This window comes from Nicotiana tabacum, chromosome 23, assembly GCF_000715075.1.
Source record: "Nicotiana tabacum cultivar K326 chromosome 23, ASM71507v2, whole genome shotgun sequence".
In the NCBI taxonomy this organism is placed as follows: Eukaryota; Viridiplantae; Streptophyta; class Magnoliopsida; order Solanales; family Solanaceae; genus Nicotiana; species Nicotiana tabacum.
The window spans coordinates 17,096,440-17,113,347 of record NC_134102.1 but is presented as its reverse complement, the minus strand read 5'-3'; the positions used below and the strand labels follow the sequence as shown (position 1 = coordinate 17,113,347).

Here is a 16,908-nt window from a genome sequence, read left to right as displayed (position 1 = left end):
GACTTGAGGTATAACTGCATGGCGTCCGCAGTTCTGAAGTCCCCGTCTATTGTACTTTAGCTGTGTGTTTATTTTCAGACAGCTTTATTTTATTCATACCTTTATTTGTATTTATTCTAGAAGCTCGTGCACTTGTGACACCAATTCTGGAATGGTATTTAGACACCGTTGTTATTATGGATTATTGCAAAATTCCTTCCGCATTTGCTTCCTTGTTGTTAATAAATTTAAAATTATTTTAAAAATGGATAATGTTATTCTAAAGTTGGCTTGCCTAGCAAGTGAAATGTTAGGTGCCATCACGGTCCGAAGGTGAAAATTTCGGATCGTGACACTTGCCTTATTGAATAATTAGATAAATATGATACAATAATTATTATTTTAAAAATTTATACGTTTTTCTTTAACTTTCTTTCATAATAACTCAAACATAATTTTTATTTAAAATTTATGTATTTTTAAAAAAAAAATTATACTCATTAACACGAGATACACGCGCAACGCGCGTACCCTAAAGACTAATATGTGTGTGTGTGTAGAGAACGTTATAAATAAGTAAAGTGGCACCCTAAGTAACAAATGGTTGTTTGGTGCCACTGGCCCAAGGCTTAGTGTATCGCCCTTTGGGCTTGGGATCGAGCCTGGTCCACTGGATTTTTTTTTATTATAACTGTTCCTATTGACTTTTTTAATTTAATAAATTCTAGGAAATTTTACCTCCTATAGCAAAGGTTGATACCTTATTTATTATAAATAAATACCCTTTTAAAAAATTATCTCATATAGCTACCTTTTAATTTTTATAGCAAAATATCTATTTATGGCCACTTCCTACCTTTAAGCCATTAAATACACTGTGTATTATTTTTCTCTCTCCCTCTCTCCTCCTTTCTCTTTCCTCTTTCTTCTCTTTTCCCCCTAGTTTTTTCCTCCCCTATTTTTAGAAACCCTAGCAGGGGCTGTGTTCCGCCAACGACAGATCCGGCCAGCGACCACATCCCCCCTTCCTTGTTGTGTCACCCCTAACCCCCTCATTCGGCCAGCGATTTCTTTCATACAGTTGTGTTACCCATTTTAAATGTTTCTTAGATTTTGCATTGATTGTTAATGTTTGCCTTGTGAGATCTGAAGAAGTTCTGTCTCTAGTTTCCATTTGATCCTTTAAATTGGTGCTTCTTCGACAACTGTCTTCATTTAACCGGCGGCGACGGCCCACATGGCGACGGCTTGGATATCGGTGGATTGGGGATGGAGTTTGGGGCTGAGAAACTTGAAGAGTCTGTTACCTTTTTTTTTCATTGTATTTCAATGTATCTCGCTGTATTCCATGTATTTCATTGTATTCACTGTCTCGTTGTATTCCATGAATGTATTCATATATTTTTTTAATTAATATAATTTATGTATTCATATGTATATATGTATTCAAATGTATCTGTAGTATGTATTCATATGTATCTGCACTCACTATAGATGACCTGCTATACTTCATGTATTCAATGTATTTTATATATTTAATTGTATTCAATGTAATTATATAATTTCAATATATAAATCTATTTGTAAATATACCACTAAAAAAAATTTTAGTAAGGATACCACTATCTCTGAAGCTTGCTCTGTTTTTGGAGTGATTTTCGGTTGAGAATCTTTTCTATAACTGAAATACAAATTTTTTGTGGTATAATTGAGTTTGTTGAGTTATATTAGGAGTATATCGCGTTAATTGATTCACTTACCGTTTTTAAACAGCTGAAGACCTTTTTTTTTTTCCTCAAATTCTGTTACTGTATTCACGAATACAGCTCGCGAATACAGTCGAATACATTCTCTGCTTAGCTGGACTCCCCTGTTTTCCGCCGAGTTTTGCTACTGTATTCATGAATATAGTAGCAAAAATATATCGAATACAGTCTATAACAACTGAAAACATAGCTATATGAAGTAATTTAGTAAATGGTAGCTATAGCAAGTTAATAATCACTAAAACATAAGCGGTTTCTGAAAATTAAAAAAAAACTTTCTGATTTTTATTAAGTTTTTCCTATGAGTATCTAAACATGCATCTATAGTGAGTTTGTCTTATTTGTCCATATCTTAGTCAAATCATAATTCCAGAATATAAAAATTCGCCGAAGACAATTGTAAATGACTAATATTAATTTTTTGTTGATATTAGTTATATTAGTGAACTTTTATGCTTTGCTCACTATAATTATTTAATTATTTTATCGATTTGTCTATATAAACCAAAAAGACGAATAATCCGAACCAAAGTTCAAAAGGCATCAAGTCAAAGTCCAAAGCAATATGGCACCCGGAGCCTTCAAATCCTGAATCCACCTCTGGCTATTACAGTACTAAGGTTGGCAACCTTCAGTTATTGTGGCAGCTACTACAACTTTCTTATGGCCTTGAAAAGGTAAAAAAAAAATCTTTGAAGAATTAACCTAAATAGTCATTCGTCCAACCGCTTAAACAAAAAATAGCAGGAGAATGTATAATATATGTACAATACGTGTATAATCAGTGCATATTCTATGTATACCGGCTAGCGAAAATAAACAATGATCCAACCAGCTATTTGTGCAAAGATCCCAAAACTGTTGGTGTTTCCACAGAATCAGGAAAAAGTGGGTTAGTTAAATCTTGGGATGAGTTGTCTGACAAATATAACTCTGAAATTCCTGTTCCACGCCCTATACATTCTTTGTTTGATGTTTTAATCAAAATATGCTTCCTCCTCAGTGGCATTTTCCCTGAACACAGGCAAACTTATAATATATATATCTAAAAAGAAAAAGTGAAAAGCAGAACAAAGCATAATACAAGTGCATATATATAGCACATTAGGAATGACATCAACTGCACACTCGAGAAGAACAACACTTTCTTAAAACAAAGATTCCTGAAAATGGTTGATGCTTTTGTATCATTTGCAGTTGAAAAGCTGGGCAATTTCCTCATACAAGAAGTTGCCTTGCGCAGAAGTCTGAGAGAGAATGTGCAGTGGCTGAGAAATGAGCTGCTATTCATGCAATCTTTCTTCAAAGATGCAGAAGAAAAGCAAGTTGAAGATCTAAGAGTTCAACAATGGATATTTGAAATCAGCTCTATTGCTAATGACACCGTCGCTATATTGGAGACTTATAGCTCCAATGTGGCAGGAAAAGGCAGTACTAACGATGGATTTGCTAGTCGTCTTAAGTCTTGCGCTTGCATCTGTAGGAAGGAGACCAAACTCTACAATGTCGGCAAGGAGATCCAATCCCTCAAGAAACGCATCATGGATATCTCTCGCAAACGAGAGACTTATGGTATCAGAAATATCAATATTATTGCAGGAGAAGGGCCAAGTAATAGGTCTAACAATCGGTCCGCTCTGATTAGAACATTGAGGAGAACTACCTCCTATGCAGATGATCAGGATCAGATTTTTGTTGGCTTTCAGGAAGTCATTGAAAGATTTCTTGCTGAACTTCTCAAAGAAGAGCCTCGACAAAGTGTCATCTCCATTTATGGTATGGGTGGTATAGGCAAGACCACTCTTGCAAGAAACCTCTACAACTCCCCTAGTCTAATCACTAGCTTCCCAACACGCGCTTGGATATGTGTTTCTCAAGAGTTCAACACCCCAGATCTCCTACGAAATATCATAAAATCCATCCAAGGTTGCACCAAAGAAATTCTAGATTTGTTGGAGAAGATGACAGAGAGAGATTTAGAAAGTTACCTTCGTGATCTATTGAAAGAGCGCAAGTACCTTTTGGTGGTTGATGATGTATGGCATAAAGAGGCATGGGAAAGTTTGAAAAGAGCATTCCCAGATAGCAAGAAGGGCTGCAGAGTTATTATTACCACGCGCAAGGAGGATGTGGCTGAAAGTGCGGACAACAAAGGTTTTGCATATAAACTTCGTTTCCTAGGACAAGAAGAAAGTTGGGACCTCTTCTGCAAGAAGCTGCGTCGCGTAGACAAGTTTGACAACATTGGGTGGTCTCCAGCAATGGAAAGAATAGCTAGCGAAATGGTGGAAAGATGTGGAGGCTTACCGCTTGCCATTGTTGTACTAAGCGGGTTACTTTCCCATAAAAAAGGACTAGTAGAATGGAAAAAGGTGAAGGCACACCTTTGGCATCACATGCAGAATAACTCAATTGAGATCTCTCACATTTTATCATTAAGCTACAATGATTTGTCAACAGAGCTCAAGCAATGTTTTCTTTATTTTGGTATTTTTCCAGAAGATAGTGTGATCAACACAGAAAAGTTGATGTGCTTGTGGATGGCCGAGGGCTTCATACCTAGAGTGGGAGAAAGAATGGAGGACGTCGCTGAGGACTTCCTAAATGAGCTAGTAAGACGAAGCTTGATTCAAGTGGCAAAAACATTTTGGGAGAAGATTATTGGATGTAGAATCCATGACCTACTTCGGGATCTTGCCGTGAAAAAGGCCACAGAGGTAAACTTGTTCGATATTTATGATCCAAGAAAGCACTCTGTGCCCCTCTCGCGCCACAGACACGCCATTCATGCTCAAGCACAAAGGTACCTCTCACTTGACTTTTCAACATTGAAGTTAAGGACACTTCTGTTCTTTGATGTAGAAATAGGTAGCCAGGACAGTAAGAAGTTTACTTCTTACTGCAATATGTTCCAACATCTGTATGTGCTAGATTTGGAGAGAATCCGTTTCACTCAACCTGCACTACCTGATGCCATAGGCAATCTGGTCCATCTTAAGTTCTTAGGTTTGCTAGGTGCTAATGACTTTAAACTCCCACCCTCCATTGGCAAACTCAAAAACTTACAAACTCTCCAAGTTTTGAACCCTGATCGTAGCTCATGCATACTACCTCCCCAGATGTCTAACCTAATAAACTTGAGACATTTAATTGCTCGATATGAAGGAGCTGTGCAGCTCAGCAAGCTTACAAGTCTACAAACTCTTAAATACATTCGTTGTGATCGTTTGAAATATGATGATGCTGTAGGTTTACTCAATCTTCAAGAATTAGTCATGGAAAAAGTTATGAACTCTTACTCGCTGAATGTCATTGGCAGCTTGAAAAGTCTTAGAACTCTCATATTGGGTTGCGAATATGGTGAACCATTTCCACCCCTTGAACCTCTTTCTTCTTGTCAAAACCTCAACAAATTATGGTTACACGGGAAAATAGAAAAACTTCCTCTCTCAGATCAGTTGCCAAAATCCATCACAATGATGGTGCTTTGGAGCTCAAGACTCGTTGAAGATCCAATGCCTATTTTGGGAATGTTGTCAAATCTAAGGAACCTCGACTTAGTAGACGCTTATGAAGGAAAAGAGATTACCTGCAATGATGACAGTTTTGGTCAGCTCGAATTCCTTCGTCTTTCTAAACTTCGGGGCTTAGAAAGGTGGCATTTTGCCGCAACTGCTATGCCTTTGATCAAAGGTTTTGGTATACTTGGTTGTTCGAAGCTGCAGGAGATTCCAAAAAGAATGAAACGTGTTGCTCTACTTGAGATAATGAAAATGGAAACAGAGGCACGTTATCGCTTCCCAGGTTTCTATATATGATTGTTCGAGGCTACTCTGAAGCTTTTGATCATGGATATTCACATTTTCACCTCATACGTAATCGCGAAGGTACTTACAAATAAAATTTCAATCCATACTGACCATTTATTTGATTCGTTATACTCGTTCTATATCAGTTTTCTATAACTTCTGTTGATCTTTTCATCTAAATAAATTTTTGTACAACAGTTTAATCTTTATACAGTGACATCATAAAAGATCTTTCACATTTTCATGATACTTAAAGACCACCTATAAGTAACTGTATGTATATATTGTAACCGAGTATCATGAAAATTATAATTAATAGTTCTAAATAATGTCAATCTTTTTGTCTTTTTTATAATACTAATGGTGGAACTGTTTAATGTAATTTAGATGAAAGAGGAGAGGCTTGCAGAAAATGGGCAACTTCGGTCGAAGATGCCAAATTCTCAAGAACTCCAAGACATCTGTTTGAATGACATTAGCTTTAAAAGTAAGAAGTAAGCATGTTTGTGGCAACCTTAGAGATTGCCTCAACACTGTCAATGTGAGATTTTATAGGGCTTATGCCTGGTCAGATTGTTGTATTTCCTTTCTAAAAGCTTCAGTTTCTGCAAGATTTGGTTTATTTAGTTATTTAAGGTTAATTAGGGTCTTCTGCCAATTTGGTTTGTTACTTTTCTGAGTCTTAAGGTAATATTGAGATTTATGTTCGAGTTTTTGGGATGAAGTTTTCGTGATCATTACGCCAGAAAATTACATTACTGTTGAGTAGGAATCTGTTCCTGTTGGTTGAATTGGTAAAAAGAAACTGTAATTCATACTGAATCCAGATATAGTTGGGAGAAAGGGATCAGAGTCATAAAGTCTGTTCCTGAACTGCTAGCAGTTCAATACTAATTTTACTGGAAGAAATTTACTCAGAAAACTTGAAAGTGAAACTGTGCATTACATGCAACCAGAGAATGGAAAATCAACATCAATTTCCACTTCATTCAGAAGAGAAAAAATAGAGAGAAATCTGCGATCATTGAACTCTTCACATTTCACATTATTTAGTAGGTAAGGCCAAAAATTAACTCTGTAATGGGCTTCATGCGTCCTTTCATTATCTCAAAATGTGTCTTGAAAGAATGTCTGGGATTGATAGTTGCAGGTATATACAGGTATATTAAGGGGTACAAAACTTCTCCTTTTTCACACTTCCGATAAAGAATTTAACTTATATACATTCGACAGTGTAAAAGATTTTATACTATCAAATGTACTGATAGTGTAGATGAGAACATGAGAGAATCGATCGGGATTTGAGAAATCGTGTTAGGGTTCATGTGAGAGAGAAGAGAGAACAAAATAGATCTGATTCAGAGAAAATAACCCCGATGGGCTGATTCGGGTCCACTCCTCCTCTTATATATGGCCCAAGTACATGTGACTTATACAAAAGACTAAACTAGCTACTGAAATATAAATTGGGCTAGTTCCGTAATTACAATGAGCCCAATTACAAGCACAAATAAAATAAATAGAAGGCTACACTATGATAAAGCTACATTCTGATCAGTCTTTTCTTTTGGGCCCAGATGCCATATAGTCCATGAGTCCAACACCGCCTTCAAGTTGGAGGGGGAGAACACCTGCAACTTGCGTAGAAATTGATGATGAAGCAATCCAGTTAAAGGTTTTGTGAGAACATCAGCTAGCTGCTTCGATGTGGGAACATGAGAAAGTTGAATGAAACCATCAGAAAGCTTCCCTCGAACAAAGTGGCAATCGACCTCAATATGCTTGGTCCGCTCATGGAAAACAGGATTTTTAGCAATATGAACAGCTGCTTGGTTGGTTGTCACAGAATACAGAAAGAGGGAAAGAGACCTGAACACCAAAATCAGTGAGAACTCGTGCAAGCCAAGTTAATTCAGCCACCACCTTGCTGAGGGCTCTATATTCAGCCTCGGCAGAAGATAGAGACACTACAGGCTGCTTTTTAGACTTCCAAGAGATTAAGCTATCACCCAAAAATACACAAAAGCCAGTAACAGACCTTCTGGTGTCCGGGCAGGCTGCCCAATCACTGTCTGAATAGGCTGAGACAGTGAAATCAGAAGAGTTAAGAGTAGTATAGGCCAAGATCAGATGTGCCCTTAAGGTACCTCAGCATATGTAGAGCAGCAGCCATGTGAGAGTTGGAGATTGAAGAAACTGACTAAGATGTTGCACCTCAAAACAAATATCAGGCCTAGTGTGAGTTAGGAACAACTTCCCAACTAGACTCCTATACCTCTCAGGTTGAGCCAATAGGTCACCGCAATCAGCTTTCAGCTTGGAGTTTAAGTCCAGAGGACAAACAACAGAAGCAACTTCTAGGCAATCAAATTCCCTCAAAAGGTCAGAGAAAAATTCTTCTGGTTGAGAAGCACACCACCAGGCAAAACAGAAACCTCAATCCCCAAAAAATAATGAAGAGTGCCCAGATCTTTGATTTTGAACTGGGCATCCAAAATGATTTCAAAGTAGTAATTTCAGCAAGATCATCTCCAGTTAATATTATATCATCAACATAGACATCAATGATAACTATATTACCAGGAGAACCTTTGATGAACAAGGAGTAATCATTAAGAGAATGAGCATAACCTCTAGAGTAGAGGGCTTGAGAAAGCTTGGCATACCACTGCCTGGAGGCTTGTCTCAAGCCATAGAGGGACTTTTGTAAACGACAGACTAAGGGAGGAGAGGAAGAGGATGAGGCAGTAGTGACAGAAAGACCAGGAGGAAGCTTCATATAGACTTCCTCATCCAAATCATCATGCAAAAAAGCATTATTAACATCTAATTGGAACAAAGACCAACCTCTCTTAACTGCAACAGCAATCAGACACTTAACAGTGGACATCTTTACAACGGGGGAAAAAGTTTAATTGAAATCCACCCCTCAACCTGGGTGTCACCCCTAATAACAAGCCTAGCTTTATACCTTTCAACAGTACCATCAGCCTTATACTTAATCTTATAGACCCACTTACAGCCAATAGGTTTCTTTCCACTAGGCAATGCTACAATATCCCAAGTGTGATTGGCCTCGAGAGCCTCAAACTCTTTCCTCATAGCATCCTGCCAAACTGGTATAGTGCAGCTTGGGAATAAGTAGTGGGTTCAAAAGTAGCAGGAGGAGTCAAAGTACTGATGCAAGAGAATGAGGGTGGCAATTGGCAGACATAATCAGTCAAGTGGGATGGAAGGGTATGAGTTCTGTCAGACCTTCTGAGAGGACCTGCAGCAGGAGGAGGAGCTGCTGCAGTAGGAACAAGGGAAGAAATAACACATGAAGGAGCTGAATCAGAAACATGAGAAGGAATAGGAGCAGAAGGAAGACAGGGTGAATCAGAAATAGGAGAAAGATGTGAAGAAGGCACAGGAGATATAGGAGCAGAAGTGGAAGGAACAGGATCAGGAGTAGGAGAAGTAAGAGAGAAAGAATCAGGAGGAGGAGAAGGTGGTGGAAAAGCAACAGAAGTTTGGGGAACATGGGAGGAAGAAGAAAAGGTGAAGACATCTTCATGAAACACAACATCCCTGGACACAATGAATTGTTTGGTTTCTAGGTTATAAAGTTTGTAACCTTTCTTGGCAAAGAGATAACCAAGGAAGACACAAGGCATCACTTTGTTTTCAATTTATGCCTATGAGGAATTGCTACAGTAGCATAAGCCAGTCATCCAAATGTTTTTAAGTGAGAATAAGAAGGGGTTTTATTGTAAAGGACTTCAAAAGGTGACTTATTGTGAAGGATCCTAGATGGGAGTCTGTTGATGATATAAGTTGTTGTGAGTAAACAATCCCCCCAAAACCTAATAGGAGCCTTGGATTGAAAAAGCAATGCTCTACAGGCCTCAAGTAATGTTCTATGCTTCCTTTCAACCACCATTTTGTTATGGTGTATGGGAACAAATAGTTTGATGGATAATACCATTATCAGAGAAGTAAGAAATGGTAGAATGGCTACCCCCAAGTTCTAGGGCATTGTCACTCCTGATTGTTTGGATAGTAATGTGAAGCTGAGTTTTGACCATGGCCACAAAAGCTTTAATCAAGGAAAATGCATTACTTTTGCAACCCATTAGATGAGTCCAAGTAGATCTAGAAAAGTCATCAACTATGGTTAGGAAATATTTAGAACCAGAATGTGTAGGAGTATGATAGGGTCCCCAAGAATCCACATGTATGATTTGAAAATGATGAGTACTATGAATGGAACTATCAGGGAAAGGGAGTCTGGTTTGTCTAGCCATAAGACATATTTCACAAGGAAATTGTTGCTTAGAAGATAAAGAGGAAGATATAGCAGAGATGCCCTTCATTCTAACAAAGGGAACATGTGCAAGTCTTTGATACCAAATAATGTCCATTTTATTCAATGTAGCTTCATTACAAGATGAGACAGATGGAGACAAAGCATTTTGAAAAGAACTAGAGTTACACAATGAAGAACTAGAACTAGGATCAACAATACTAGAAGGTAAAGATGGAAAGCTACATGCAGTAGGCACAGTAAAAACATTTTGCGCTGAAGAAGAGTAGGCAGTAGTGCAGACAAACTTGTAAAGCCCATCCTCTTATTTACCAAGCTCCAGAGGCATCTTCAGAGAAGGGCCTTGTAGCAAGCAAGAGTCAGAACTAAACTGTGCTATGCATCTCAATAACAAAACAAGTTTGTGCACAAAAATCAGATTATGTTTGAAAGATGGAATGTAGAGAACATCTGGAAGAATGATGGAAGGATATAAAGAAAAAGACCCAGTGCAAGTAACTTTAACTTTATATCCATTAGGAAGTGTGACAAGGTAAGAAATAGGCAAAGGTATAATATTGGTTAGAAGATCCTTGTTATAAGTCATGTGATCAGATGCTCCTGAATCAATGATCCATTTATTAGGTGAGGACTGACTCAACATGCAAGCAAGAGAACAAGTCACTACTTTGGGAATGAGCACATTACCAGCAAAATTGGCAGAAGCCATGAGGTCAGACTGAGGAGCAGAATCAGACTCGTGAGAATGTTGTAAAATAGGCATTAACTGAGAATATTGCTACTTGGTTAAACCAGGTACCAATGAACCTTGTGCATCATTGTTAGTAGTCCCAGCAACAGAAGGAGAAGAAAAGTCAGAAGAAAACTCTGTTCCAATAGTTGCATTTGCTGCAATTTTCTTTCCTTTGGTGAATTTGAAATCAGGAGGGAAACCATGAAGCTTGAAGCACTTATCATTTAAGTGCCCACTCTTCTTACAATATCTGCAGAATAGATTCCCCTTTGCTTGATCAAAATTCACTCTTTGGACATATTGTCTCTGATTGTTGGAACCGCTCCACTTATAATTTGTGTTGGGACTAGAATGATGATTGAGGTTGATTTTGGCAGTGAAGGCAGCTGAATCAGGACCAAACTGAGAATTAGAATTGATCTGCCTTTGCCTTTCATCTTGAAGAAGAATGTTATATGCACTTTCTAGTGTTGGAGGTGGTTGCATCATGAGCAAGTTGCTCCTCACACTGACATAGACTTCATTAAGTCCCATGAGAAACTGATGAAGTCTATCCTCTTCCTCCTCTTTGAGAATACCTTCCTTTGCGCTACAAGTGCAGTGATTTCCATGATTTTTACGAACAACTCTCAATTCATCCCACAATTTCTTTAACTTGTTAAAGTACTAGGCAATATCTAGGGAACCTTGACAGGTAGAGGCAAGTTCTTTCTTAATTTCAAAGGCTTTAGTTCCACTTACAGTTCCATATCTTTTATTTAATTGTCTCCATATTTCTTCAGCTGTTTCAGAATACTGGATACTATCCGCAATATCAGGAGATAGAGAACTTGTTAACCATGAAATTACCATGTTATTACACATATCCCATTGTTTAGACTCTATTGAATTATCTGGAGGTTTAGGTAAACTACCATCGACAAACGCAATTTTGTTCCTAGCAGACAGAGAAATAATGATACTTCTTTTCCAACCCCCAAAGTTTGTCCTAGAAAAGGGAACTGGTACAAGAGAAACACCTGGGACATCTGAAGACTGAACAAATAAGGGACTAGAGGGTTTGGGAATAAACTCACGTGTGCCAGATGCACTACTCACATCAAAATCAGTAGATCCCATGGTTACTATAACATTCAATAATGAATAGTTATCCGATGAATATCATGCAAAGGGAACAGATATACAGAGTTATCGATTTCTTCGCGACCGGAAGTATGGCCTTCAAAACAACACTTCTCAGCAACGCAACAACGATGATGAAATAGGATGAAGTCGTGAAACCCTAGAATCCTTGAGTTTAACGACAACCACGCAAACTTGTAGATAAGCTTCCACAATCAGTCGAGTGACAAATGCAGGTCAGAAGACGCCGAGATGAGTCAAAATCGACCATAAATCCAACAAAACAGTATGTAGAACACCAAATCGATACCCACACAAAATTGAAATCCTCAACAAAACTCGATGAGGGTAACATCGGAAGATAGAGGAGGACGAGATCGACCGGAATCTAGCTCTGATACCATGAGAACATGAGAGAATCGATCGGGATTTGAGAAATCGTGTTAGGGTTCATGTGAGAGAGAAGAGAGAAGAAAATAGATCTTTCTAGATCTGATTCAGAGAAAATAACCCCGATGGGCTGATTTGGGTCCACTCCTCCTCTTATATATGGCCCAAGTACAAGTGACTTATACAAAAGACTAAACTAGTTGCTGAAATATAAAATGGGCTAGTTCCGTAATTACAATGAGCCCAATTACAAGCACAAGTAAAATAAATAGAAGGCTACACTATGACAAAGCTACATTCTGATCAGTCTTTCCTTTTGGGCCCAGATGCCATATAGTCCATGAGTCCAACAGTAGAAATTTTATTATTATTTTTAATTATCTTTTAAACGAACTGATATTGTAGAAATTTTCTTGCACTGTATGTGCTCTTTGATAAATACATGTGCAGGGAAAACAAGTAGGGTATATTACCAATTAGTTTCCTTTTTCATTTTCCACTTTTCTACATGATTTCTGAAAACAATTGTGCAACAAATGCATAGTTTGTTGATCATATGTTCCAGCGCCAATACATCTCAAAGACTTAAGTTCAGCACTAGAAAATGGCCTCATATACCTTACTTGGCCATTGCACCTCTCTACTTCAGATTTGAATTTTATTCCGAATCAATAAAACTCTGGCCGATGCGCAACTCCACTTCAACCACAGTGATAATTTTACAGAACATTATACCCAAATAATAAAATGATAGAAAGAACTCATTCTTGAGAGGGGACATAGAATTAAGAAATTAAATTACTTCTCCCTCCACCCCCCCCCCCCCCAAAAAAAAAATAATAATAATAATAATAATACAGTACAAGTATCAAGTCAGCTAATTTTAGTGTGAATATATTTCACTTTCATGACTTATTAAAACAAAATTAACATATTTAGAGACAACATAAAAAGCACTATTATTGATTCCAATTTTTAACAGCACAGGCAGTACCGCAGCAGTTAATGGAATATGAAATGGCAGATGGGGTATTTTTGTCAAGCACTTCAAGACGTTCGCATTGATGAAGTTGGATTGTGGAAGCATTAATCAGCTTTCTGTCACTTTACTGATTATTTCAGGGCTGTCAATGAGAGCTTATCTCAACCTTCAGTGTTTTGTTTTATGAGTGTTTAATTTCTTTTTGTTTTGGCTCTTTTGAGTGTGGAATTGGTTTGAAGAGAATTATTTTTGGGATTGTATGCAATAATGATTTTGTATTGTCTTAATTAATTGTTCCACTGTCATCTTGCTTATCCACATTTAAGACAGTGCTCTCTGTAATATGTTCCAACATCGGTATGTGCTGGAGTTAGAGAACATGTATTTTGCTAACTCTATTCCAACTGATGCCATAGGCAACTTGGTCCATCTCTAGTTTTTTGGCATTAAGTACTAACATATTTGAACTCCCACCCTCCACTGGCAAATTCAAAAGCCTACAATTTACAAACATTCTTGATCCCTGATTACTGCTCACTCAGATTATCTCCCCAGATAACTAACTCCGCAATTTGGGAGACTCACAAGTCTACAAACACTTGAATACATTCGTTGTGATCAGAGGAATTAGACGTAGAAGATATTAGGAACTCTTACTCCTTGAATACCATCAGGAACTTGAGATTCTTAGCACTCTTATGCTAAGATTCTGGTGCAATATTTCCACCCCTTAAACCTCTTTCTTCTTGTCAAAACCTCCAAAGATTGTGGTTAAGTGGGAGAGATAAAAACTGCCTCTTTTGAACAAGTTGTCAAATTATATCTCACTGCTAGTCCTTAGGTATAAAAGACTTATGGAAGATCTGATGCCTATTCTGGGATTGTTACCAAACCTAAGGAGTATCAATTTGTTAAAATGCTTATGATGGAAAAGAAATTACCTGCAATGATGACAGTTTTGGTCGACTGGGGTTCCTTCATCTTTGTGATCTTCAGGACTTAGCAAGTTGGCATTCAGCTACAAATGCCATGCCTGTTATTAAAGGTATAGGGAAGAGATGAGTATTTAAAGCTGTATCAGGTTACAAAAGGAATGAAAGTGTTGTTATCCTTGAGAGACTCAATCAAAAGGAATGGGATTTGCATATCCTGTTTTCTGAACACCTGATGCTGCTCAAGAGCTTTCGATGGATTTTTTAACAATGCATTACAGTAGTGCACATGATGAAACTTAACATCACATATACCACCTTCTTCAAAAGGGAAAATCTATACTGTCCAAACTAGTAAAACGGAAAGCTGTATACCTGAGAGCAATAAAAACCAGCCTATTTGGACCGAAAATATCATCCTCCTACAAAACGAGGAAACATTTAGTATGTATCACCCTTCTAGAGAATGGGAAACATTCAATATTTCAGAACAAATCATTTAGAACAATAGTTCACAAAAACATATTGTGGCATAGATATAACGACTCACCTTGATGTCCAACTTCATCAAGAGTCACATTCGAAGTTAATATGCAATTAACATCAACTTAGTATAACTCTATGAAATAGGAAAACATATAGTAGTAATCTCAAAACGCATAAATTCATATCATATCAACAATCTTGTAATGCATACATATTTCAAGTATCAACTTATGAATCTCAAACTTTTCCCGACATGCCAGAGTATATCAAATGCATATATCTTTATAGAAAAACTCAAATCATTGAACATAAATGCTTAGTTAGGAATCAATTTCCTGATTATAGGCGGAGCCACATGTATCCTGATCGGAACATTACATTGTGTAGTTAGATACAAAAAACAAATTATGTATATATACTACATATAGACACCCCTTGGCTTCTTCTTGGGTTTACTTCTTTGTATTTTGACCCCCCTTAGTGAATCCTGGTTCCGCCACTGTTCATGATCATGCTTGTTTATGAGAAAACAAATCATAGTTCAAGTTATTGCTCACCTTCATTACCTTATAAAAAAAGACACAGTTCAAGCCATCATTCACCTCCATTGTCAATTAACTCAAACGATACTTTCTTTTATCACGATAGTGTCTGGATAACTTGCGCGCACGTCGACTATTTCATCGGGTGCCTGCTACCTCTTATGATCATGGCATGAGTGGCCCGATCGCGGTGAAGAACTTATAATGGCACTCCACGATTGCGGACTTCAAGCGAGGTTGTCTAGGTAATTCTGACCACCTAAGCTTAGGAAGATGGAAATAAATCACATAGTGTTTTTGCCTCCGCTGGATTTGAATCGGTTTCTTGTAGTTCTTCCCCCACTTCATTGACCACTAGGCCACTGCCTTGGGTGCAACTAAAATCCGACTTCCGATTAACAAAATTATTCAATTCCTCGACGAATCTATAAAGCAACACAGAATTTAGAGATACAACATACCAGCTTCATATCTTTATCAATTCAAGTAATAGGAAATCACAATGCACATTACGTGAAGTCTTGGCTAACTCAAGGTTCCCTCAACTATGCTTTTCACAGTTATTCTCAACCAAATTCCTTACAATTACTCCATACTCAATCCATAGGTCAATCATCAATAGATCAATGTCACCATAATAATTCTTACCAAGGTGCCCATATCAATTAGACACAAGAATCCAATTAATATGCTTGAAAATCCAACATCTATAGGTGTAGCCTAGAAGTCGGTTGCAAACTCCAAATTCTACAAGAGGAAAAAACACTAGTTGGTTTCTAAGTACACGTGTTGCGGGTGGAAGGTAGCAGACATCTATTAATATTGTCAATGTGCACGCAAACGTGTTCGAACACAACTGTTATAAAAATAAAATTACATCTGTGCATGAAAACCCACAATTTCCAAGTTCTCATTTCACAATTAAATTCCTAACCAATTGTACTTCAACGTAATGATACCCATAACATTGTAAGCCAAATTCATAACATGGGGACCGATTCTTACCTCAAATAGGTGAAATCAACGAATTATTATGACGGGTAACCTCCTACTCTTCAACTCCAAGAAGAACTAGTTGAGAAATGGAGGTTTCTAATCTCATAATCTCGTGCTTCCTATTCAAAATTCCATTCACCCAATTGTTCTTGAGCTCAAAGTTCTCAATCGCAAAGTATTTGGAATGTATTAAATTTTGGTCGAAGAACTTACAAATAACCGCTCTTGAAGAAATGAGACTGAGCTTTAGATAATAAGTATACAACTTTTAACAAATGTTGACAAATGTGATATTCATCCCATATGTTTTCGCAGCACGCTTGAAATTTCATAAGAAGTAAAGAGCTTTATTTTTTATTGAAAGTGGTGGAAATGAGCATTCAAGAATTACATTTATAAAAATTATCTTAAGCAATCAGTTTAAGTTGAAAGTGAATTAAGATATAAATTATTTGTTATTTTTATTAATTCAAAATTAAATATATTATAGTAATCAACTCTTTTATAATATTAATATCTTTAAGTCATTTTAATAGAAAAAAATATTTACAAGCTCTTGTTTACCAAATACTTCAATATTTTTTTTTAAGTTTCAGTAGATAACTGCATATTTATAAAACAAATTTCAGTACTTAAAAGTTATTTTTACTGTACTTAAAAGCTACTTTTTTTCGGCTAATCCAAATTGGCTCTATGTCCAAGATTTGATTTTGTAGTTCATAGAAGATTATTATATAAAGATAATATAGAAAATAGTTATAGAAAATCTTTATAGGGTCATTTTCTTCTATTCAAATTATATTTGGAGAAAATTATCATGATCAGTTACAATTTGACCTTAAAGAAACTGATCTATCAACGATTT

At 37.0% G+C, this 16,908-nt stretch overlaps 1 protein-coding gene and 1 long non-coding RNA gene across 2 annotated transcripts; one reads left to right on the top strand and one right to left on the bottom strand.

The window, feature by feature from the left end:
- Nucleotides 1-2,293: 2,293 nt before the first annotated feature.
- LOC107790656 (uncharacterized) lies at nucleotides 2,294-16,367 on the bottom strand. The gene is made up of 4 exons (XR_001649079.2): nucleotides 16,053-16,367; nucleotides 14,395-14,441; nucleotides 14,029-14,120; nucleotides 2,294-2,759 (listed from the first exon to the last, which is right to left on the bottom strand). It is a non-coding gene; the product is annotated as an uncharacterized LOC107790656 (long non-coding RNA).
- Nucleotides 2,766-7,423, top strand: LOC107790655 (disease resistance protein RPP13-like). The gene has a single exon (XM_016612608.2). It carries the CDS (start codon nucleotides 2,915-2,917, stop codon nucleotides 5,561-5,563), a length of 2,649 nt encoding a protein of 882 aa, XP_016468094.2. The 5' UTR covers nucleotides 2,766-2,914; the 3' UTR covers nucleotides 5,564-7,423.
- Nucleotides 16,368-16,908: the final 541 nt, after the last annotated feature.